The sequence below is a fragment of the Macrotis lagotis genome, chromosome 1 (genome assembly GCF_037893015.1).
Source record: "Macrotis lagotis isolate mMagLag1 chromosome 1, bilby.v1.9.chrom.fasta, whole genome shotgun sequence".
Lineage (NCBI taxonomy): Eukaryota > Metazoa > Chordata > Mammalia > Peramelemorphia > Peramelidae > Macrotis > Macrotis lagotis.
In genome coordinates, this window is record NC_133658.1 from 329,210,945 (window position 1) to 329,234,190 (window position 23,246).

The 23,246-nt window shown below is 34.9% G+C and overlaps 1 protein-coding gene across 4 annotated transcripts in view; it reads right to left on the reverse strand.

Moving 5' to 3' along the window:
* Positions 1 to 23,246, reverse strand: part of RABGAP1 (RAB GTPase activating protein 1) — a 242,377-nt gene that overhangs the window by 122,687 nt on the left and 96,444 nt on the right. For all 4 annotated transcript variants that reach the window (XM_074211619.1, XM_074211617.1, XM_074211618.1 and 1 more), the window contains 6 exons: positions 16,532 to 16,706; positions 13,024 to 13,181; positions 8,532 to 8,642; positions 7,577 to 7,643; positions 2,567 to 2,669; positions 1,576 to 1,745 (listed from right to left, as the gene is read on the reverse strand). In XM_074211619.1, coding sequence (XP_074067720.1) covers positions 1,576 to 1,745; positions 2,567 to 2,669; positions 7,577 to 7,643; positions 8,532 to 8,642; positions 13,024 to 13,181; positions 16,532 to 16,706 — 784 coding nt within the window. The remainder of the gene's footprint in view (positions 1 to 1,575; positions 1,746 to 2,566; positions 2,670 to 7,576; positions 7,644 to 8,531; positions 8,643 to 13,023; positions 13,182 to 16,531; positions 16,707 to 23,246) is intronic.

A 23,246-nucleotide genomic window follows, 5' to 3' on the forward strand; every position in this document is an offset into this window, starting at 1 on the left:
TTAAGTCCCAACTAAAATCCCACCTTCTTCAGAAAGCCTTCTCCAACCCCTAATCCCAATCCTTCTGTTATTTCCTATTTATAGAGCTTTGTTTTGCATATATTTGTTTGCATGTCATCTCTTCCCTTAGATTGAAATTAGGTGCTGTCTTTTGTCTTTTTTATCCCCAGCTAAGCTTAGTACAATGCCTGGCATATAGAAAGCACTTAATTAACTGATACAATCAATATGGAAATATGTAACATAGTTATACATTTATAACCTATATTACACTGCTTTTTGTTAAGGGGCTGGAGGGAGGAAAGGAGAAAAATGTGAAACTCAAAAATTTACTAAAAAATGATTTTTGAAAATTGTCTTTGCATGCAGCTGAAAAATAAATAAATGAATAATTTGAAAGACGATTATTGAAATGAATAAAAATAGGTCTCCATAAATGGAATTAAAAATACTGACATTTAGATTTATCAGTCATTCACCTATGAGTATGTTTAGTATTAGCTGTTTTCTAGAGCCTGAGTTGATGAAATCAACTTTTTGAACTTTCCAAGTCAAAGTCTAGGCCCTTTGGTACTGAGAAAGGGGACTAACAGTCCAGTATCCTTTTTTTAAATCTTTTAACTGCAACAATATGTTTCTAAAGGTCATGTATAAAACAAAATATTCAAAGCAGAATTCTTTTACGTAGCAATAAATACAGGGTATCCATCTACTGGGGAATGAACAAACAAACTCTAGTACCTGCAAAATTATTTTACCTTAAGAAATAATAAGTATAAAGACTTGAGAAAGAAACAGGAATAGTGGAACAATGTGATGCAGGGGAAAGAAAACAAGACTAAGAGAATAATGTATACAATGACTATAACTATAATATTTCAAAAATGCAATCAAATACTGATGAACAGTAAAATTTAATAACCCTAGAGAAATGAAATGGAACTATTCTGCCCTCTGTAGAGAGGTGGGGAATATGAATGTAGAATAGCACATATTCTCAGATAGAGTTGCTATGTCATTGGTTGGCTTTGCTTCAATGTTTTTCTTCATTACAAGGTAAGGTTTTAAATATGGTCTAAGGGGGAGTGGTTTTGATGATTAAAAAAAAAGGCAAAAACATAATTGAAAATATAAATGAAATAATGGGTTCTTTCCAATATACTGTGCCTTTATCAGTTTTAGTAAATATTACTTTAAATGCTCTACTTTTATTTTCTACAAAATTCAGATAATACAGAGCAATTGTGAGAAAAGTGCTTGACAAAATTTCCAGTATGAGAGAAATGCAAGCTCTGATTACTTAAGAAAAATATTTAAGCCATCAACAAAAATCATGTTTGCCAAGTCCAAAAGTAAATTCTTGAAAGGGACAAAATTAATTTTTATCTATCTATCTATCTATCTATCTATCTATCTATCTATCTATCTATCTATTTAAATATATAGATAGTGGGAAAGAAAATGAATTATCTCTAATTTTTAGAGTGTTAAGATCAAATAAATGCCTTTGAATTAAAGAAAAGTTCTAGATTTATTTTTTTTCCATCCTAAAAATTGTGCAGAAAAGCTTAATACCTGTTTTAGCTTCAAAAAGAAATTTTCAGTAGTGCTACGTTTGCTGAAGGGCCAGAATAGCCTCTCGTTAGGTGAACAAACTCGAACTTTTGTCTCCAGAAGAAATCGGACAGGTTCTTGCACTTCTGTTATGACCAAATCAACAGCTGCAGTCATGAACAGCACTTTGTCTGAAGATAGAGAGAAAAGGATAGCAATTTATTTGCATGCTTAAGACAAATTAATTCTGCAAAATAAGCAATAGTATATAATCAAATAATTAAAATAAATCTCCATTAAGAAAATTATATATTTTAGAAATATCAATATTATAAATATGTAACTACAGTTAGAAAAGCTGATCTAATTAATTTTACATGTCTGAAGCAATGTTCTAAAAAGAAAAAGATTGAAACCCATTATCAAAAAATCCTTTGCAGGGCCGCTAGGTGGCGTAGTGGATAAAGCACCGGCCTCGGAACCAGGAGCACCTGGGTTCAAATCCAGTCTCAGACACTTAATAATTACCTAGCTGTGTGGCCTTGGGCAAGCCACTTAAACCTATTTGCCTTGCAAAAACCTAAAAAAAAATCATTTAAAAAATCCTTTGCAGTAACTTTTACCTAAAAGAAATTATTTTTTGCTCACAATTCAAATCATAGTTCAATAAAATTCAAATAAACTGGAACTCTAAAGGAATGTGAAGATTATTTAGTCTCCTCCACTTTATAGAAGAGGAAATTGAGAGGCAGCAAGGTCATAAACTCACCAAAAATCCCCAAGTTAATTAGCAGCAGAACCAGGAGGAGCTCTTTTAGACAAAATTTGTCTTATTTATTGGCAAAATATGGATTTGAAGGCTTGGATTTAGGTAATGTTGAATTTCTGTTGTTGCTGTTTCAACAGCATTTGCTATAACATAAAATGAGCTGTGCTGACCACATCCAATGATAACAACAGTCTGAAACTTCCTAGGAGTCATGAACACAAACATCTGTGAGGAAGAGAATACCTTTTGGTGTTTCTTCATTTACAACTTGGAAGTGTGGGGATTTGGGGTTCCAGCTCCCAGTAATAATGTAGGATTTCCCATCTGAACTTTTCCCCATAGATTCCTAAGGAAAAGAGTGAAAATAAGCCTGAGCTAAAATGTGATATACTAATAGCTAATGTTCATTTTGCTGTCTCTCCAAAAATATTAGTTGATATCTGTATGCTTATAACAATTTATAAAGCAAATTACATTCAACAATATAATAAGAATGGTAGTGTAAGAATTAACAATATCATTTTTTAGGAGAGGCAACAAAGGATCAGAGAGGGTAATCTGGCCTTTATTGCAAGGTCTGAAACTTGGTAGTACTGAAAATTGGTAGTACCGAATATTGGTAGTACTGAATATTAAGCTGCAAAGTGAAATTAGAGGTACACACATAAAAAAATGAGCTCAAGGGAGTAAAGGTCCAAGTATTTTACTTTGGGAACTTGGAGAATTCCTAAAAAGTTACTTTTAAAACAAATGGCTTTAAAATGAATAAAGCTTTAAATAGAACAGATGAACTCAACATCTAAAGGAATTCTAAAGCATTTCCTTATGTAAAACCAAAAAACCCTCTTTTAATTTATCTGTTTTGTAAATTGAGATTTTCCCATCTCAGGTTAGCTAAAAGTGGATAGCAGAAGCATTAGTGTTAAACATAGACTCAATAGTTTGGAAAGACAACATTTTGAACATGGAGGCAAACAAAGTACAAGTTTAATTCTAAAGAAGACCAATAATAAAAGAGATCAATTATACTAATTAAAGAACTTTGAAGTATAGAAAATATTTTCACATATATCATTTCATTTGATTCACAGAATCACAGGATGGTAGTCTGAAGGGCTCTTAGAGAATACCTAATGGGATTCTCTTCCCTCTCTAAGGTAAGAGACTGAAGGCCAGGAATGCTGAATAACTTTATAAAGTACAGAGCATGGTACAGTGGGAAAAGACTGAACTTGCTGAGTTTTGTGATTTAGGACAATCACACACCTGTGAAATTAGCAATGATTCTGGTACACAATAGGGTTGTCACCAAAATTCAAATAGATTAGATATATAAAAACACTCTGCAAGCCTCAAGCACTATATACATATCAGTAATTACTGTTTTTGTTTTTAGTAAAGAAAAAAAAATCAAATCAAATGACCTCCGTTTCAAACACTTGATTTCTGTATCAAGCTTTGCTCTGCTCAGCAATCAGCTTATTATGAGAGTACAGGTACATTAAAAACAATTTGGAGAATGATAATTTAAGATGGCAAGCAATACATTCTTATTTAAAAAAAGGAAATGCAGATAAGGGAAAAACAAATTTTCAGAAAGAAAAACAAAAATACAGTACAATTGATGTTATTCATGTAATAACATACACTCTTGACAGGGAGGGGAAAAAGAGAGGCAGAAGTCTAATGAAACAGTCTGCCAGGATTTCTAAGATCAGATCAATTAATCACTGCAGTGAGGGGAGAACTTCCACATCTGGACTCTTAACATTGCTGTTATACTGTATGAAGAGAGATAAAGTATTCTCACTCTTCTCTCAGTCAATGAATATCTCCTATGTACATGCCAGACATCGTGCAACAGACCCTGTTCTAAGAAAGTTCATTCTAATAGGAAAAAAGAAAAAAAATGGGCTAGACAGGAACAAAGTCATAGAGGATATCTGTGCTGAAGGCAACACAAATTTTAAAGCAATTTGAGATTTAATACTCGAGTTATCCCCAAGTTGGAATTGTTTGGCTCAATAAACCCTCTTGCCTTTCCAGGTCACAGGGATCATGTATTTAAAAAAAAAAAAAACGGAAGTGCTCCAAGTGAAATGTCAGGAGTAAATGAATCTCAAGCAACAGAAGGGCCTCATATCTTGATCAGAAAGACTGTGGGGAAAGAAAGAACCTTAAGAGTTGTGCAGAGTAACAAGGATGATAAAAACTCTGAGCATTTCCAACTGAAAAATAAACAGGAAATATCCCCAAAAGGGGAGTTAAATAGTCTTTGGAGGAGGCACCTGTTTGTTTTGTAATGAATGATGATATAAGTCCACAAGTACTGATAAGTGAGACAAAAGGCAATAAAAAATCAGGTGGAACAAGAGCTAAGTAGTGTAGGTTGATACTGCCTTGCTAAACCTTGTAACACATGAATACTACCCACTTTAGATGAAAATTCATGTGGATATAAATGATACTGCCAGAAAGAACCTAGAAAGAATTGCTAAAGATTATGAGGTACTGGAAAAGAAACTGAGGACCATATTAAAGGCAAAGATGATGTATTCATCACTACTGTCATCAAAAGAGGAATTCAGAAGGGAAAAGTAGACTTAGAAAGTAGGCGATAAGTTTAGAAGATGCTATTTGATAAAAAGGGATTTGGATTTCTACATCATGGTATAAGACACAAGAATGAGATATTCTTGGGCAAAAACAGAGGCTGGTAAGAGTTAAATTGCCTTGTCTTGCAATTGCATAAGTGCTTTAAACTGAAAAAGATGAGAGAAGGAAGAAATTGCCCTGCACATCTTCTGAGATGGGTAATACTGAATAGCTTAACCTAGGAAGAATATAGGGGGTGGCTAGGTGGTGTAGTGGATTAAAGCACCGGCCCTGGAATCAGGAGTACCTGAGTTCAAATCCGGTTTCAGACACTTAATAATTACCTAGCTGTGTGGCCTTGGGCAAGCCACTTAACCCTGTTTGCCTTGCACAAAAAAAAAAAAAGAAAAAATCTAGGAAGAATATAAATAAAATACCTGAGTTCACAAAAGGGAAAAATATGATAAAAGAGCCAATAATAAAACCTATGTCATATGATTCCTATATTCAAATGTATGAAATAAAGGGGAAACTAGAAATTATAATTCAAATAAGCAGATTTAACCTTTCCCTGACGATTGGTGAATTGAGAATTGTAAATTAGAATACGGCTCTGAAAGAAATGGGAGAGGAGTAGCAGTGAATATTAAAAAATACACTCATGAGTAAACTCAGGAACCACAGGAGGGAAACATTAAGTAATCAATTAAAAAGCCTTAATAAAGTATATATTGGGGCGGCTAGGTGGCGTAGTGGATAAAGCACTGGCCTTGGAGTCAGGAGCACCTGGGTTCAAATCCGGTCTCAGACACTTAATAATTACCTAGCTGTGTGGCCTTGGGCAAACCACTTAACCCCATTTGACTTGCAAAAACCTCAAAAAAAAAATAAAGTATATATTTATGCCAGGCTTTGCTCTATTAGCTGGATGTAAAGACAAAAATAACAGTCTATACTCTCAAGATGCAGACAATTTAATACAAGAGATAATATTTTCTCTCTCTCTCTCTCTCTCTCTCTACACATATATACACATGCATACATAGAGATAGATAGAGAGAGATGGATGATAGTTACAAAATAAACAAATGCTAATTGAGGGCCTGGGATAAAAGCAAGAAATGTTGTGCAGGTAGACGTGGCAACTGAAAGGATATTTAGGATGAAGAAAACTTATAAGCTGAAGATGATTTAAATGTTTTGAACCTGGGTAAGTGAAAGGACAGTGGGTCTCAACAAAATCAGGAAAGTTTGGGAAAGGAGTGGATTTGGGGGAAAAGATGAGTTTGTTTGGGAATGTTGAATCTGAGGACATCCTGTTTGGATAATGAGGGACTAAAGCTCAAAAGAGGGACTAGAACTAGATGTATTGTCATCTGCTACAGAGGGATCATAAAGGATGAGGATTGAGAAAAAGTCATTTATGTCAGTTAAGAGAATAGTAACTTTTGAGAGAGTAGTTTTAGTTGAAGAAGTGTATAAAGGACAGTAAAAAACATGAAAGATCCAAAAATGAGAATGGATTGCTCATGTAATAAGAATGAGGAGGAAGAGCTGAACAGTTATAGCCTGGCAATATTCAAAAACAAAAAGACTCAAAGGAACAACAGGTTGAGGATTTAGGATAGAGGGGCATGAAGGATAGAGATGTTTCACTATGTATATAACCACTGAATTGTCAGTGAATACATCCCCTCTCTGCTTGATTCATGTCCTTTCACTTCAATCCTTCCTCTAAATTCACCAAAATGATATTCCTTATTCCATAAATTCCAGTGGCTCTCTATTACTTCTAGGATTCTCTCTACTGGGTATAATCCACTTCTTAATTACTCAACAAGAAAGTTAGACTAATCAGAGGTTCTTAATCTGAGTTCATGAATTTGTTTTTAAAAATTAATTTTATAATTATATTTCAATACAATTGCTTTCTTTTGTAATTTTATGCAAAAAGTATTCAGAGGACAAGTACAGACGCTTCATCAGACTTCCAAAGGGATCCATGACATAAGAATGGTTAAGAGCCCCTGGTCTAGATCATTTCTAAGTTCCCTTCTACCCTTAAATCTTACAAAACTTCAGTCCTGTGAAGGAATTATAATTTTAAAGTTGTGGATACTTCCCCATAGACTATAGAAAGTTAAGAGCCAGAGAGGACTTCAGAGATCATCTGGTTCAATCCCTTTATTTTATGGTGATAAAACAGAGGCCTAAAGAAGATAAGGATGAGGCTAGGTGGCTTAATGGAGAGAACACTAGGCCTGGAGTCAGGAAGACCTGAGTTCAAATCTGAATTCAGACACTAAGCAAGTCACTTAACCTCTGTCTGTCTTAATCCATTGGAGAAAAAATGGCAAACCACTTCAGTATCTTTGCCAAGCAAAACACATGAACAGTACTGTAATAGTCATGAAGAATCAGACACAAGTAAATGACTGAACAACAAGAGAAGATAAATGACTTGCCTAATGTCACATAAGTAGTATGTAACTCTTCACAGGTGGCATTTGAACCTAGATATGCTGACTCCAAATCTAGTGATTTCTATCACACCATTCTCTCTTGAAGTATGGTTGCAGGGATGGGGAAGGGGAGAAGAGTGAACAGTTCTTTATTGAGAAAATCAAATATAAACCTGCCATCAAAACGTGATCATACCAGATCTAATAAGTGCATGTCACTATTCCGCACATCTTTTCCAGGGCTAAGGAGAAGGCCAAAACATCTGCAAAAAATAAGTATCAAAAATTAACTTGGAAAAATAAAACCATATGTAGTAAATAAAGTTTAAAATATAAAGCAACTGGTCAATTTATGATGCTCTGATTGGAAAACTGGAGTATATTAACTGTTATTCAATTTCCTATTATCCCTCCACAGACAAGTCTTCCTCAAATATTTCACTATTACATGAAGGTGGATCCTGGATTTTCTGCAAAATGAGAAATATTGTAGGTATAATTAAATTAGAAATTCTTTAAGGACAGGGTTCATCAATGGATAATATGTCATTCAAGGACCAGGCAAATGAAATGCAGAGCAGTTCTCCATCAAATAACTTGCTATAAGTTGGATATTTTGGCAATAGCAGTTCCCTGAGACCACACACGGAAGGGCAGCTATTAGTATTGGTGGAAAAGATAGCCCATAATAATAAAAATCACAGATACTAAATTATTAAGAATTTCTAATTTCATATATTTATGATTGGCATAAATAAAATCCCTGTTTCTCAATGAAAACCAAAATAAATAAGTAAATAAATGAACCAAAACCATAAATCTGAAAAATGAGGTCACCTTTTATTTAGTAAGAATATAGCTACAGCAAACATGCCAGAGCAAAATTCAGGGTAGATATTACAAGTTGGAAAGAATTTCTACATTATTAAAAAACTGTCAAAGTTTCCAGTAGAATAGTTAATTTTATATTCTACCTATCTCCCCACCAGTTCCTATAAAAGTATGCTTTATCTAAGGTAGTTGCTACATATATGTTTGTTGAATGGCCAAATGTGACAGAGATGAAACCATGTCTTTAAAAGAAAAATGAGAATTTTTGCTTTAAAAAAACTTAAGTGATCCTGAAGTTTTATGTTTTTGACAAGTCTTACCTTTCAATGATAAGTTCTTTGTTACTTGTTTGTTGGACATAAATAACAATCTTCTTATCAATTCCCTGTCGTAGTTTGAAGCATTGCCTGTCCTTGTCTTTAGGAACTGCACTATAGACAAAATGAAAGGCTTTGTTAAGTTAAATAAAAGATTATGAGCTTTATTATTAAACATTAATACAATTAAGTAAATTTGCTTTCAAATTTATATGCTATTTCACTACTTTATCGTCTTCATATTTGGCAATCATGATTGCATTACATTATTACAAAATTACATTAGTTTTAACAATTCCCCTACTTCCAGTTAGGTTGGTTCCAGTTTTTTTGCAATCACAAATAATGCTGTTATAAAACTACCTAACAGCTTTCATTTAGTTTGCAATTCTGCCAGCAAAGACTGAGTGTACTTGATTCTTCACAATCCACAAGCACAGTTTGAATGCTTTTGATTATTTTTGCCAATTTGATGGATATGAGGATTTAATTTAAATTTAAGTAATGAGATTTAATTGCTTTCAAAGTTGATTTAATTGTATGTCTTCAATAATCATGAAATTACATACTTCTTTCCTGTGTTTTGTCTTTTGAAAATTGCCCTACTGCTTTTATTAATTTAAATTAGTTAATATATATTCACAATATAGTATAATTTTTAAAAGTCTTTAAACCATAATCTTTGTGTTTTCTTTTTCCTCTTTTGAAAAACTAATGAAGCTCTGAAGGGGCCCTGACTTTGCATTATTGCTATGTTATTAAAATAAAATATAAAATTTCTAATAGAATCCCTGGATGATTTAGTAGAAAAATGCTGGATTTGTTGTCAAAGGATCTGTGAAACCTTCAATAAGTCATTAACCTCAATTGGGTAGCTAAGGTAGCTTCCATCTCTAAATTTGTGACCCTGTCATTTATGATATTAGAGCTAAAAAATGTGCTTGGAGATCATTTACTTCAATCCTCTCATATTACAAATGAAACTGAGACTCAGAGAAATTAAATAACTTGTTTGAGATCAAAGTAAAAACAAAATGATTACAAAGAAATAAATGAGAGTTAGGATTTGAAATTAGCTCCTGATTCTAAAACCAGTATACTTTCTATTACATACTACTACACTTCCCTGAGCCCTAAAAAATAAACAAGAGCTGTGATCTCTATTCTTCTTTTTTCTCAGTTACATTTACTTAATGGGATAAATGACATAAGTAAAAAAAACCAACTACAAGAGTTATTATAATGTTGCACATACTATTTCTTCAGGAGAAGTGAATAATTTAAACAGGTATGTGATTCAGAGTGTACAATGATTTGAGTTTAATATGAGGGCAACCTAGGAAAAGAAATAGACCATCACAATTTATAATTCTTTATTATGAGCCAAATAATTAACTCTATATTCTCCAATTGTAATAATGTTAAGATAATAATTCATTAAAATCCTGCTCCAGTATCTGATCCTGGCACGGAGGTTTTGGGCTAAGAAAAAAAGAAAGGAAATTTGTGCTAGAAGAACCCAAACCTAGCAATAGAGTAGGTGTCTGCTGTCAGAGGTCTGATTTAGCTAAATTAGGAGAGGTTCATCACCTGAAGATTGGCTATCATGTGATGAACTTTTATTTGGGCCACAATATATCAAGAAGACCATTTCCTGAGGCATTATGATGTTGTAATTTGCATCAGTAGAAACCATGCCCATGAAGTTGAACATCTTTTCCAACGTGAACATAGTATTCTTCACTTAAGGCATACTTTTCCTATACTTATCTGGGGATGTGGTGATCTGGGTTTTTAAAGGTTACATATAGTAGCACAGTTCACACCTTCTGTAAGTCCCATCAATCTAGACATCACAAAAAAGTTTGCCTACCAGTAATGAAGTTGCAAAGAGCAACTCATGAAACTTATCTAGTAAGTCATTGTGATATGCATTAGGGAGCAGCTAATTACAAAGATAAAATCAATGATTTTTTTAGGAGTACTAAAGTAATGTTACACTTCATCACACTATATATGCTTTCATTTGACCATTGTGTGAAGTAGTTAGTATATTTGATAAATAGAAATCTGAGCCTTGAAAGATCACTGCATCATGAATTTAGAGCTGAAAGAGACTTTAGTGCACATCTAGTCTGACCCAAAACTGAACTCTAGATATGAAGTGCCTTGCCCAAGGTTCATATAACAAGTACCAGTGAGGCTTTGAACAAAAGTTCACTAAATCTGTGTTTTTACCCACCATTAAACCAAGATGACTCAGGTTCATATATTATAGAGTAAATATAAATGACATTTTTCTATATTATTGAATAGGAATGGAAAGGACTTTTTCTTTTGAATGTTGATCTTTTAATAGAACTATTGAATTTTAGAGATAGAAGGGATTTTGGATATTTGCTATGTTCATACATAATGTTTGACTAGAGAGGGAAGCCTGTATTCTAGGTCTTTTAATTTTAAGACAGGGGTTCCTTATCTGGAGTCCTGGAATTAAAAAAAAATACATTGATAACTAATTGGTTTACTTTGTAATCTAAAGCACTGTAATTTTATGCATTTGAAAACTATTCTAAAAGAGGGACCTTAGGCTTCCCTAGACTGTGAAAGGGGTCTGATAGAAGAAAAGATTAAAATTTTTGTATAGGCCCAGTGACCTCATAACTATATCCTTTTACATTAAACTAAAAAGAATTGGTAATTTTATCATTAACGTTTGGAATTTTTTTATTCCTTTTACCAGAGGAATTAAGACTGATTAACAATGAGATCAATAGTCATGCTAATCTCTTATAAATTCATATATACCTGTAAGAAGTGAACTTATTATAAAATCTATCCCACCACAAATTTGTAATTATAATTATCACAGTTATTATTAAAACTATATTGAAGGGGCAGCTAGGTTGCACAGTTGATAGAACATCCACCCTGGAGTCAGGAGGAACTGAGTTCAAATCCAACCTCAGACCCTTAATAATTACCTAGCTGTGTGACCTTGGGAAAGTCGCTTAACCCCAGTGCCTTGCAAAAAACAAAACAAAAAAAAAAAGAATAAAAGTGGTAAAAAACAAATAAGTTGTTTTTATTATTCCTTTACTACTATTTTCTTCTGAAGAATGGTTTACTTCAAGGCAATAATTTATCAAGTCAGGAATGCTTCAAATGCAACCTGATAATAGACATGTGATGTGTCTGTTTACTGGGGAACAGTCCAGAGAGGCTGGTATCACATAGCATCAGTCCGCATATTGGTCACAAGACAATATTTTTTTTTCCTATAGGAATTCATTTAAGGGCATCCACTAAGATTTGGAGGGCTTGCAATTTTCATCAATGAAAGTAGTATCTTCACCAATGAAATTACAGATCTTTGAAAATTTAAAATATTTTTGCTGTTTTGTAATATAACCAGGAGTTTTATGATAAACTGAAGGGGTCAACTAGAGAGGAGAACAAGTTGTTGGTTGTGGACTATAAAAATAGCTGCTAAATATTAATAATTTTTTTGATCACAAAGAACCTCTGAGTATAAGTATTTCTATTTCTAACTTCACTCAGAAAGGTGAAGTGACTTATTCAAGATTACAGAGCCAGAATCCCCAGGCTTTCTTACTACTAGTCTAGTGCTATGTTTACTTCTGAAATAAAGATGATAGTCCTGGAAGGTAGTATATTAACTTTCAGAAAGAAGATAGTTTTTATTATCCCCAAGGAAGGGCACAGCCTTCAGAGGAAACCCCCATTTCTCTTTTACCTGTGTATTCAGATTAGTGTTATTTATAACTTATTTATAATTTGGACCCATGATTTCATTAGTGACTTCATTAGGAACTTCCTCTATGGATGAAGATTGAAGTTATAGTCTTAGAAAACTGTTCTAGAGGGTGCTGAGAGTTAAGTGATTTGTCCAGAAATATGAAGTCAACTTGTGTAAGAATAAGAACTTGAACTCAGATTTTCTAGCATTTGAGGTTTGCTCCTCTACACAATAGGATACATTGCCTCTCTTGTTTTAATTAGAAAATTCAATTTCAGTTGTCAGAGGCCCTTTATGCTACAGCAAGTCAAGCTTATACATATACATATACATATGCATATACAATACACACACACACACACACACACACACACACACACACACACACACACGCAGCTGGCTTAGCTTCCATGTCCTTCAGGATACAAATGTATCAAATCTATATTATTTAATTTGGCTTAAAAAGAATGGCACCAAGTAGATAGTTTTTGTTCCAAGGAAGAATGTTCTTTGATTATTTTCCTTTTATGCTTTTGGTAAGATAAATCTCTAAATTCTACCTTTTAAAAATTGCCCAAAACAATCCCTTGAAATTGTTAAATAAAAAATTCTAACATAGGAGACATTTATTTCACAGAACTCATTTATATGACTAAACATTTTACTTGTTTTACTAACAAACATTGATTATATTAATATAGATTGACAGCAAAGGAATAAAAGGATATTCTCTACCTAAAGTAGCCTTTACCATCATCTTCTTTTATTTCTAAAGACACGGAGAAGGTGAAGATATCACTGTCAGGAGTCTGCGGTGCAGTAGTGGCAGAAAGTGGGGTCTGTTTGGCAGAACGGCGGAAGGCAGTGGCAAAACTGTAGAGAATGCGACTTACCTGAAGTCATAAAGAACCAGACAGGTTAGGTATGAAGCTTGTAGAAAAACTAGCAAATACATTTCTGCAATGGGAAGGCTGCTGCTTCTTCCTCCACAAAGTGTTTTTAGAGTCTGGGGCCTCTGATTGCTGAAACACAGCATGCTAATGAGGCACTTCACTTTTTTTTTCTGGGGATTTACAATAGTTTCTCTTCTCTGATAACACCCATTTTTTAGTTTTTCAAATGAGGGTAATCTTATCCAGAATGAGCATTTAAGACGAGAGAGGCAGTCAGAAAAATATGAATTATATAACCTGGGAAGTTTAAGTTGGAAGTAATTTTGTAGGGTCCCTAGTCCTTAAATCATCATAATAACTCTTTGAGAGTTGTGGCCAGCCAGAACTCAGTGGATCATCTGACAGATTCTGGGGGGGGGGGGGGGGGGGAATGACTTAAATAATTAGATAATACACAAAGACTGATAGGCTATTAAGAACACATCACCAACCTGCTATAATAATTGTGGAAGTGACTGCTGCTGGATATATCATGCAAACAGACTTCTATCAATTAGGAATTGTAAAAGAAGTAGGACATAAACAATTACAAAATTAAATCAAAGGATTAGGGCTAGAAGAATCTTTAGAGTCTCTAATCCCACCCTTTCACAAAGTCCTGGACTAGAAAGTATGTCCAACCTGCAGAATGCAGTGGCTCTCAGGGCCCACATAAGTGGTCCTGGTCTTGCAACCAGGGATTCCAAAAGCCTTGAGGGGTTTTTGTTGGGACATGGCCAGAAGGGTGAAAAGGCTAGAGAGTCCTGTGCCTACAGGGTCTTCTGGGACTCAATTGCAGAGAAATTCCAAAACTCCAAATCCAGTGTCCCAGGACACAAAGAGTTTCTATGAACCCCCATAGTATGGCAGCTCCACTATGAAAACATTTGGGATATGGCCTCAATTCCTCATTTGGCAGCTGAGGGAAATGAAGCCCAGAGACACTAAATAAATAAAGATCCTATAGCTAATAAATGGCAGAATTCTACTAAGTAGAACTCATATTACCTAACTTTCATTCCACTGCTCATTCTACTATATCTACCTCCATATACATTTCTTACATTAACATGAAGTAGAATACCCACATCAACCAAATGCAAAAATTGGCATTCATAATTAAAACAGGGGGCATAGTGTATAGAATGTTCAGTTCAAAATAAGAAAAGCCTGAGCATGAATCCTTCCTCAGATATTTAATACCTATATACCTTGTTCAAATCACTAAATCTCACTCAGTCTTAACTTCCTCACTCATAAAATGGAAATAATACTCAAAGGATTACTGTATAGGTATAAGATAAAGCTTAGTTTAAATTGCTATGTAAATGTTATCACTTATTATTAATACTATTATTATTGTTACTGTTGTTATTATTATGTGCTACCTCTTGTCTCCATAAAAGATTCAATAAGACTGTTTATATTGCTAATATTCCAGCCAAATACTTTCTGTATACTTTTTCTTGGTTTAGGCAGATTTTTATTCCTTTGATCCAATTCAAGTTATAAGGAACTTTTAGTATTAATATTTATACCCATGAACCCAAATATATAATAGGAATAATATTCAATATCATCTAGCTTTAGAAATGTTAAAAAAAATGCCACAAACAGGAATCTTGAACAACATACCCAGTAAAAGCTCAACTAAACTGAATGTTCCATTAATTGTACTTTACAGGGTTGGAAATTTTTAAATATTGTGTAAAATATATATTTCAAGAAAATTAAATGGATAATTTTTTCTTAATACTTGCTGAAAAATTCACAAAATTCTGCCTCTACATTCTTCTGCTTAGGTAGAATTGAATAAACATCCACTTCTTGAAAGGGTAGTGACTGAATCCCCTGCCTTTCACATCTAAGTTTACCTGCCACTGTGCATGTGACAGTAAGTGCTTAATGAAAGCATGTGGTTGATCACAGCAGGGTAGTGCTGAGCCAAAAGGGTGGTAGAGTCAAAGGGCTTGGGTTCAAAAATCAGCTCTGCTATTTACCATTGTGGAGTTGGGCAAATTGCTTAACCTCTGGCCCTTGGTATCTTTATTTACAAAAAGAAGGGCTTATATAAATCTGTGTATAGAAAATATTCTTTTGATGACCCTGAAGGTCATCATTCTGAACACTAGTTACTCATTATATAGTAAAGGCAGGGGATGAACCTGATTTCATTGATACGTGGAATTTTGGGAGGCAGTCATGAATGTAGATCTCTGTGACTGGTGGCTTTTAGAGTTACCCAGAGAACTGATAGGTGATATAATTGCTCATCACCCAGACAATAAATAACAGACCTGGGATTTGAACTCATATCTTGATTCTGAGGTCAGCTCTGTCTCCATTATGCCAAGCTGCCTCTCTCAATAAAGAGTCCTGCAGATAAACAACCACCTTAAACTTGTATAGGTGATAAATCACCTAATGATGGCTCTGAATCAAAGCAAACATAATTAGCAGTTACAAGGGATTTTTTTATATTAACACATTTGATTCTCCCTGCAAATTTATGAGACAAAAATGTATTTTTATTCTTATATTTTAAAAATGATTCTAATCATCTTGAGCACAGGGACTGCCTCCTTTTTTTTTCTTTGGCATTTGTATCCCTAATGTCTAGCACAGACATGGTACATATTATTCACTTAAAAATATTTCATTGATGACTAATTAATGAGAAAACTGAGAATCAGAGAGGTTAAGTGTAAATGACTTACTCAAGGTCAAGTAGCTATCAAATGATAGAGCAGACGCTAGAACCCAGGGTTTCAGAGTCCAGGGTTCTTCACATACTGCACTATACTATAGAAAGTGAATACTCATTGACCGTGAGAGCAGGGAACTGTCTGCAGAAAAATGAATTTTAGAACATACAAGCTGGAATGTGCAAGTGTGAAGGATCTTTAAATTGTACAATGACACAACACAAGACATTAGGGGAGAAGACTCTTGGACACAACACAGCCTGCTAGAACTACAAAATATTAGATCATTTTGTCCAACTTCCTCATTCAGCATATACACATGGAGACTTGTGGTCTGAGCAGAGATGAATCAGGAACAAACCCAGGATGGATCTGGGTAATAATTTAAAAAAAAACACCTTGTCCTTGACTTTGTCTCCTAAAACCCTAGCTAAAAAGGGGAAAAGCCAGGTAACTGGGGTGGGGGGTAGTTTGATTCTCATTAACTATAACTTCACTATATCTTTTTCTAGACATAACAGACAGTAAACAGAGAAAGGTCATCTAAGATGTTGTACTTGGGGAAAAGGACTTTAGTTGCAGAGGCAGTTGTCTTAAGAGACTTACAGCTTCTTGTATCTCACAACGAAAGACGTGTATTCTGAAGAGTTCAGCATTGTAGTGACTTTCTGTGAAAGCAAAGCAGTCGCTCTCAGAAGTTCCATCATGGCCTCTAACACAGAAGAGGATTTTATAGATGGGATAGTTTGCAATCTCTGTATTTGTTTGAGGATCCAAAAGTCTGTTTTATAATATAACAAAAGATTAAGAGGAAAAGATCAGAATGTTATAAAAACTATAATTTTGGTGCATATATATAACTTTTCAAAGACACATTTCAATCAATATCATATGATCTGCTTTGAATATTATCACCATATTAATCTTCAGTTTTTCTACATTAAAGTCATATGAGAACTCTTGAAGGTACTATTTATAAGGAGACAGCATAGTGTAATGTAGTGGAATATTAGATTTGAAGTCAAGAGACCTGGGTTTGAATCTATGATATTTACTAGTTATATAATTCTGGATAGAATTGTATTGAAAAAATACTACAAAAATTGATTTTTAAAATTCTAAACAAATTGTGATTTTAGTGATGTGATACTCCTTACACATACCTAACATAACTTCTTCTAGGAGTTAACTATTTCTTGGGTTCAGCTTTGTTAAAAAAAAAAAACACTTCTTGGTTAAAAAAAAAAATCACCTGATGATGAGCCTCCAATCAAAATTTATTAAGTGTCTACTCTGTGTCAGGAAATTGTGCTAGATGCTGGGGAAACAAGAAGAAATAATACCATTAGCTAGCATGTTTACAAAGATTTAGGGCTTGTTAAATACCTTACAAATATCTCATTTTATCTTCATAGCATTCCTGTGAAGGCAGGTGCCTTTTTTTACCCATTTTACAGATGAAGTAACTGAGACAGAGGTTAAGTGTCTTGCCCAGGATAATATATATTTCTATATGTACATACAGAATAAATGTGAAATAAACAAGATAATTATAGGATGGGAAGATATGAATAACAAGGGATTGAGAAAAGGTTTTGTATAGAAGTTGGCATTTGTTTCTTTTTGAAGAAAATTACAGATTCTATAAGATACAGATAAGGAAGCCTATTTCAGGTTATCAAGGATGGCAAGTACATTATAAAAAATAAGAGTGTTATGTGTGAAGAATAGTGAGAAAGTCAATTTAGCTGAACCCTCAGCATGTGAGAAGAGGAAAAATGTATAATGAGGCTGGAAATGTAGGTTGTGAAAGAGTTTTAAAAGCCAACTTGTGAAGTTTATATTTTGTCCTAGAAGAAATAAGGAGTCACTGGAATTTAATGAATAGAGGAAAAGCACTGTCAGAAAAATGCTTAAGATACTATGCCTCAAGCTGCATGGAGAAGGAAATATAATTGGAGGAAGCTGAGTGAGGAAAGAGAAAGAAAATATGAGATGCTCTGATTACAGAACTGATATTCAGCCAATCAACAAGAGAATGTAGATCCATAGCATGGCCTCTAATTATCAATGTTCCTCAAGGTTTTGCCTAGGCTCTTTTCTCTTTTTTCTTTACATTATTACCTAATAACATCATCAGCTCCCCTGGGGGTACCTGACATCTCTGTTCGGATGACTTTCAAATCTCTATCACTGTTCCTGGGCTTTGCCCAAAGCTTTCAGTTTGACACTAACAACTACAATTGGACATTTCTGTCCCAGATATACTTTCAAGTCAGTAGGTCTACAACTTAACCTATTTTCTTAACTAATAAATCCTCTCCCATTCCAAACTTTTTGTGATTTCTTGACACTAGTCTCCTAATTTACTTCATACATATCTGATCACTCCTCAGTCTTCTTTTCTGGGTCATAATCCACATCATACCCTCTTAACTGGAGGTGTTACATTCAATTAGGTAGCTAAGTGGTACAGTGGACAGAGCACTCATCTTGGATTCATGAGGATGGGAGCTCGAATGTGACCTCAGACATATACCACTTACTAGCTGTGTGACTTTGGGTAAGTTACAACCCCATCTCCAGCCATCCTGATTCTTATCTGGCCACTGGACCCAGTTGGCTCTGGAGAAAGTGAGACTGGTGACTTATCACAGCACCCCCCTCACTCAAGTCCAATTGATGTGCTTGTCATGGCATCACCTCCCTGAAGTCATGGTCTTCTTTGAAATTGAAGGATAAATCTTTACAACTAATGATTCTGACAAAGGACTCATTTCTAAAATATACAGAGAACTGAGTCATATTTTTAAAACAAAAAGCCATTCCCCAATTGACAAATGGTCAAAGGATATGCAAAGGCAATTTACGGATGAGATCAAAGCAATCCATAGCCATATGAAAAAATGCTCTAAATCATTAATTATTAGAGAAATGCAAATTAAAGCTTCTTTGAGGTACCACCTCACACCTCTCAGATTGGCCAGTATGACCAGGAAGGATAATGATCATTGCTGGAAGGGATGTGGGAAATCTGGGACACTATTACCCTGTTGGTGGAGCTGTGAACTCATCCAACCCTTCTGGAAAGCTATTTGGAACTATGCCCAAAGGGCAACAAAAATGTGCATACCCTTTGACCCAGCAATACCACTACTGGGTCTATACCCTGAAGAGATGAGGAAAAAGGGTAAAAACATTACTTGTACAAAAATATTTATAGCAGCCCTGTTTGTGGTGGCAAAGAATTGGAAATCCAGTAAATGTCCTTCAATTGGGGAATGGTTTAGCAAACTGTGGTATATGTATGACATGGAACACTATTGTTCTATTAGAAACCAGGAGGGACGGGATTTCAGGGAAACCTGGAGGGATTTGCATGAACTGATGCTGAGTGAGATGAGCAGAACCAGAAAAACACTGTATACCCTAACAGCAACATGGGAATGATGTTCAACCTTGAAGGACTTGCTCATTCCATCAGCGCAACAATTGGGAACAATTTTAGGCTGTCTGCAAAGGAGAGTACCATCTGTATCCAGATAAGGAGCTGTGGAGTTTGAACAAAGTACAAGGACTATTCCCTTTAATTCGGAAAAAAAAACAAACAACCCAGATGTCTTATGGTTTGATCTGGTTACCTCTGAGAATTCTGTTCTCTTTAAGGATATGATTTCTCTCTCATCACACCCAATTTGGATCCAGGTACAACATGGAAACAAAGTAAAGACTGACGGAGTGCTATCTGTGGGGTGGGGGTGGGGGGAGGGAAGCAAGATTGGGTGAAAACTGTAAAACTCAAATAATATCTTTAATAAAAATTTTTAAAAAAAGAATAGAAAAAAAAGAAATTGAAGGATAAACATTGATTGTTCTATTCAAGTTAGTCCTAAGTTTTCTCCTTTTCACTTTTCCTTTTACATTCGCTCTCAGTAATTTCATCAGCTCCTATAGGTTCAGATATTTTCTCTGTGCAGAAAACTCATAGATCTATCTATCCAACATGTTACCCAACTCAGTACCAATCTCATGAACAACAATTGCTTATTTGACATTTTAAATGGAAATGCTGGAGATATTTTAAATTCAACAAATATACAAACAGTTCATTATCTTTCCCCCAAAAGCACCTCTCTTCAAAAAAGTCTTCTTTTTGGAGCAAAACTATTCCAAAGTTCCAAGTTAATAACCTTGGCTTTATCCTCAAATTATAATTCTTCCTCACTCAAAATATGCAATGAGTAGTAAAATGTTGCCACTTCTACCTCTACAATATCTCTTACATTTGATCCATTCTCTCCACTCATCCTGTTTCCATCTTGGTTCAGACCTTCATCACCTCTCAGCTAGATTTTAAACAGTATTTTATTTTATTTAGGTTTTTGCAAGGCAAATGGGGTTAAGTGGCTTGCCCAAGGCCACACAGCTAGGTAATTATTAAGTGTCTGAGACCGGATTTGAATCCAGGTACTCCTGACTCCAAGGCCGGTGCTTTATCCACTACACCACCTAGCTGCCCCTTTAAACAGTATTTTAAACTGCTAAATGTAAAGATAATTTTTAATATTCAGTATTTTATGTTTAATATTTATCTATTTTCATTTTATACAAATAATGTTTTTATACATTAATAAACTATTCTTGTTTAAGAGTAAACAAAATACCCCCTCCCCCAAAAAAATATAGACTCGCTTGAGCGATAAGTAAAGGGGAGAGAAAAAAAATTAAAATAAAAAAAATAATAGTAATAATTGTAGGTATGGCCAGGTGGAGCAATGGACAGAACAATAGCCCTGGAAACAGGAGCACCCAAGCCCATATCTGGCCCCATACACCCAATGATTACCCAGCCGTGTGACATGCAAGCCACCCCAACCCCAATGCCCTGCAAAAACCAAAAAATTGAAGATAAAAAGCTTTAGTCTTCATTTAAAACTCCACAGTTCCATCTCTAGATATGGATGGTATTTCCTATAAAATTGTTTCAAAATTGTCTTTAATTATTGTACTGCTGAAATGAACGATTCCATAACAGTTGATTATCACCATATGTTGTTATTAGTGTATAAAATGTTCTTCTGGTTCTGCTCATTTCACTCAGCATTAGTTCATGTAAGACATTCCAAGCTTTTCTGAAGTCCTGTCCCTCATATTTTTTTATTTAATATTTATTCTCATTTTGTACAAATAAGATGTTTTATACATTAATAAAATATTCTTGTTTAAGAGTATACAAAATACCCCCTCCCCCAATAAATATAGACTCGCTTGCGTGATAAAATAAAGGGGAGAGAAAAAAATTAAAATTAAAAAATAATAATAATAATGATGATGATTGTAGGTATGGCCAGGTGGAGCAATGAGCGGAGCACCAGCCCTGGAGCATGAGCACCCAAGCCGACATCCGGCCCTGAACACCCAACAATCACCCAGCCATGTGACATACAAGCCACCCGATCCCCACTGCCCTGCAAAAACCAAAAAAAAAAAAAAAAGGAAAAAAAAGACCCAAAATAAAATAAAACAGTAATAATAGTAGGGGTGGCTGGGTGGCAGACAGAGCATTGGCCTTTGATCCAGGAGCACCCCGGTCCAAATCCGGCCTCAGAGACCCAATGATCACCCTGTTATGTGGCCCCAGGCAAGCCACCCAGCCCCATTTGCCCTGCACCCCCAAAAAATAATAATAATAAAAAATGTGCTTGAGTCTTTATTCCAACACCAACAACTCTGTTGCAGGTGGATCACATTCTTTATGATAAGTACATCACAAAAGTTACTTCCATATTTTTCCACCGTTGCCATTGCTGAACACAACGCCCTCCTTTTGTATTTCTCCACTACCATGTAGAATATTTTCTCTCTCCTTTCACTCTGACTCTGCTGTAGGGTAGCTGAGTGGTGCAGCAGACAGATCCCTGGCCCTGGGGCCAAGAGGCCCTGAGCCCCCATACCACCCCTTAGGCCCAGCATCCACTTGGCCTTATGGTCCTGTACAGGCCTTCCAATCCCAACCCCTTGCAAGAAGTAAAAAAGAAAATGTGTCATATCTGACCACTCTCCCCCCATGGTCCATCCTCTCCTCTATCACTCACATCCCCCCCTTCCCCCTGTCCCCCATCTCTTACTCCAGATGCCTATATAATATGCCCATTGAGTATATATATATATATATATATATATATATATATATATATATACTGTTTCCACTCCTAGCCACCTTTGATGAGAGTGAAGATTCCCTCATTTGCCCTTGCCTTCCCCCCTTCCATATCATCACAATAGCTCATTATAATAAAGAAAAATCTTATTATATGAAATATCTTGGCCTATTCCCCCTTTCCTTTTTCTTTCTCCCATTACATTTCCCTTTTTTCTACTGGCTCCATTTTTACACCCTATTTAATCTTCAAATTTAGCTTTCTCCTGTGCTTCATCTATAAAAGCAACTTCTACCTGCTCTATTAACTGATAAGGTTCATATGAGTATTATTAGTGTCATTTTTCTATGCAGGAATACATGCAGTTAATCATCATCAAGTCCCTCATATTTTCCCCCTCTCCTCCAATCTCTATGCTTCACCTGAGTCCTGTATCTGAAGATCAAACCTTCTGTTCAGCTCTGGCCATTCCAAAAGGAACATTTGAAATTCCCCTGGTTTATTGAAAGTCCATCTTTTCCCCTGGAAGATGGCATTCAGTTTTGCTGGATAATTGATTCTTGGTTGTATTCTAAGCTCTTTTGCCTTCCGGTATATTATATTCCAAGCCCTATGAGCTTTTAAAGTAGTTGCTGCTAAGTCCTGTGTGATCCTGACCACAGCTCCATGATATTTGAATTGTGTCCTTCTGGCTGCTTGTAATATTTTCTCTTTGACTTGGGAGTTCTGGAATTTGGCTATAATATTCCTAGGGGTTGGTTTTTTGGGATCTCTTTCTCGGGAGGATCTGTGGATTCTCCCCATTTCTATTTTGCCCTCTGATTCTAGGATATCAGGGCAATTTTCCTGTAGTAATTCTTTGAAAATGATGTCAAGGCTCTTTTCCTGATCATGACTTTCAGATAGTCCAATAATTTTTATATTATCTTTCCTAAATCTGTTTCCCATATCAGTTGTTTTTTTCAATGAGATGTTTCACATTTTCTTCTAATTTTTCATTTTTTTGGTTTTGAAGTATTGAGTCCTGATTTCTGTTAAATTCATCATTCTCCCTGAGTTCTATTGTTTGTCTGAAGGATTTGTTTTCCTCAGAGATTTTTCTTCTCTTTTTTTCCATCTGGCCAATTTTGCTTTTTAAAGCATTGTTTTCCTCAATAACT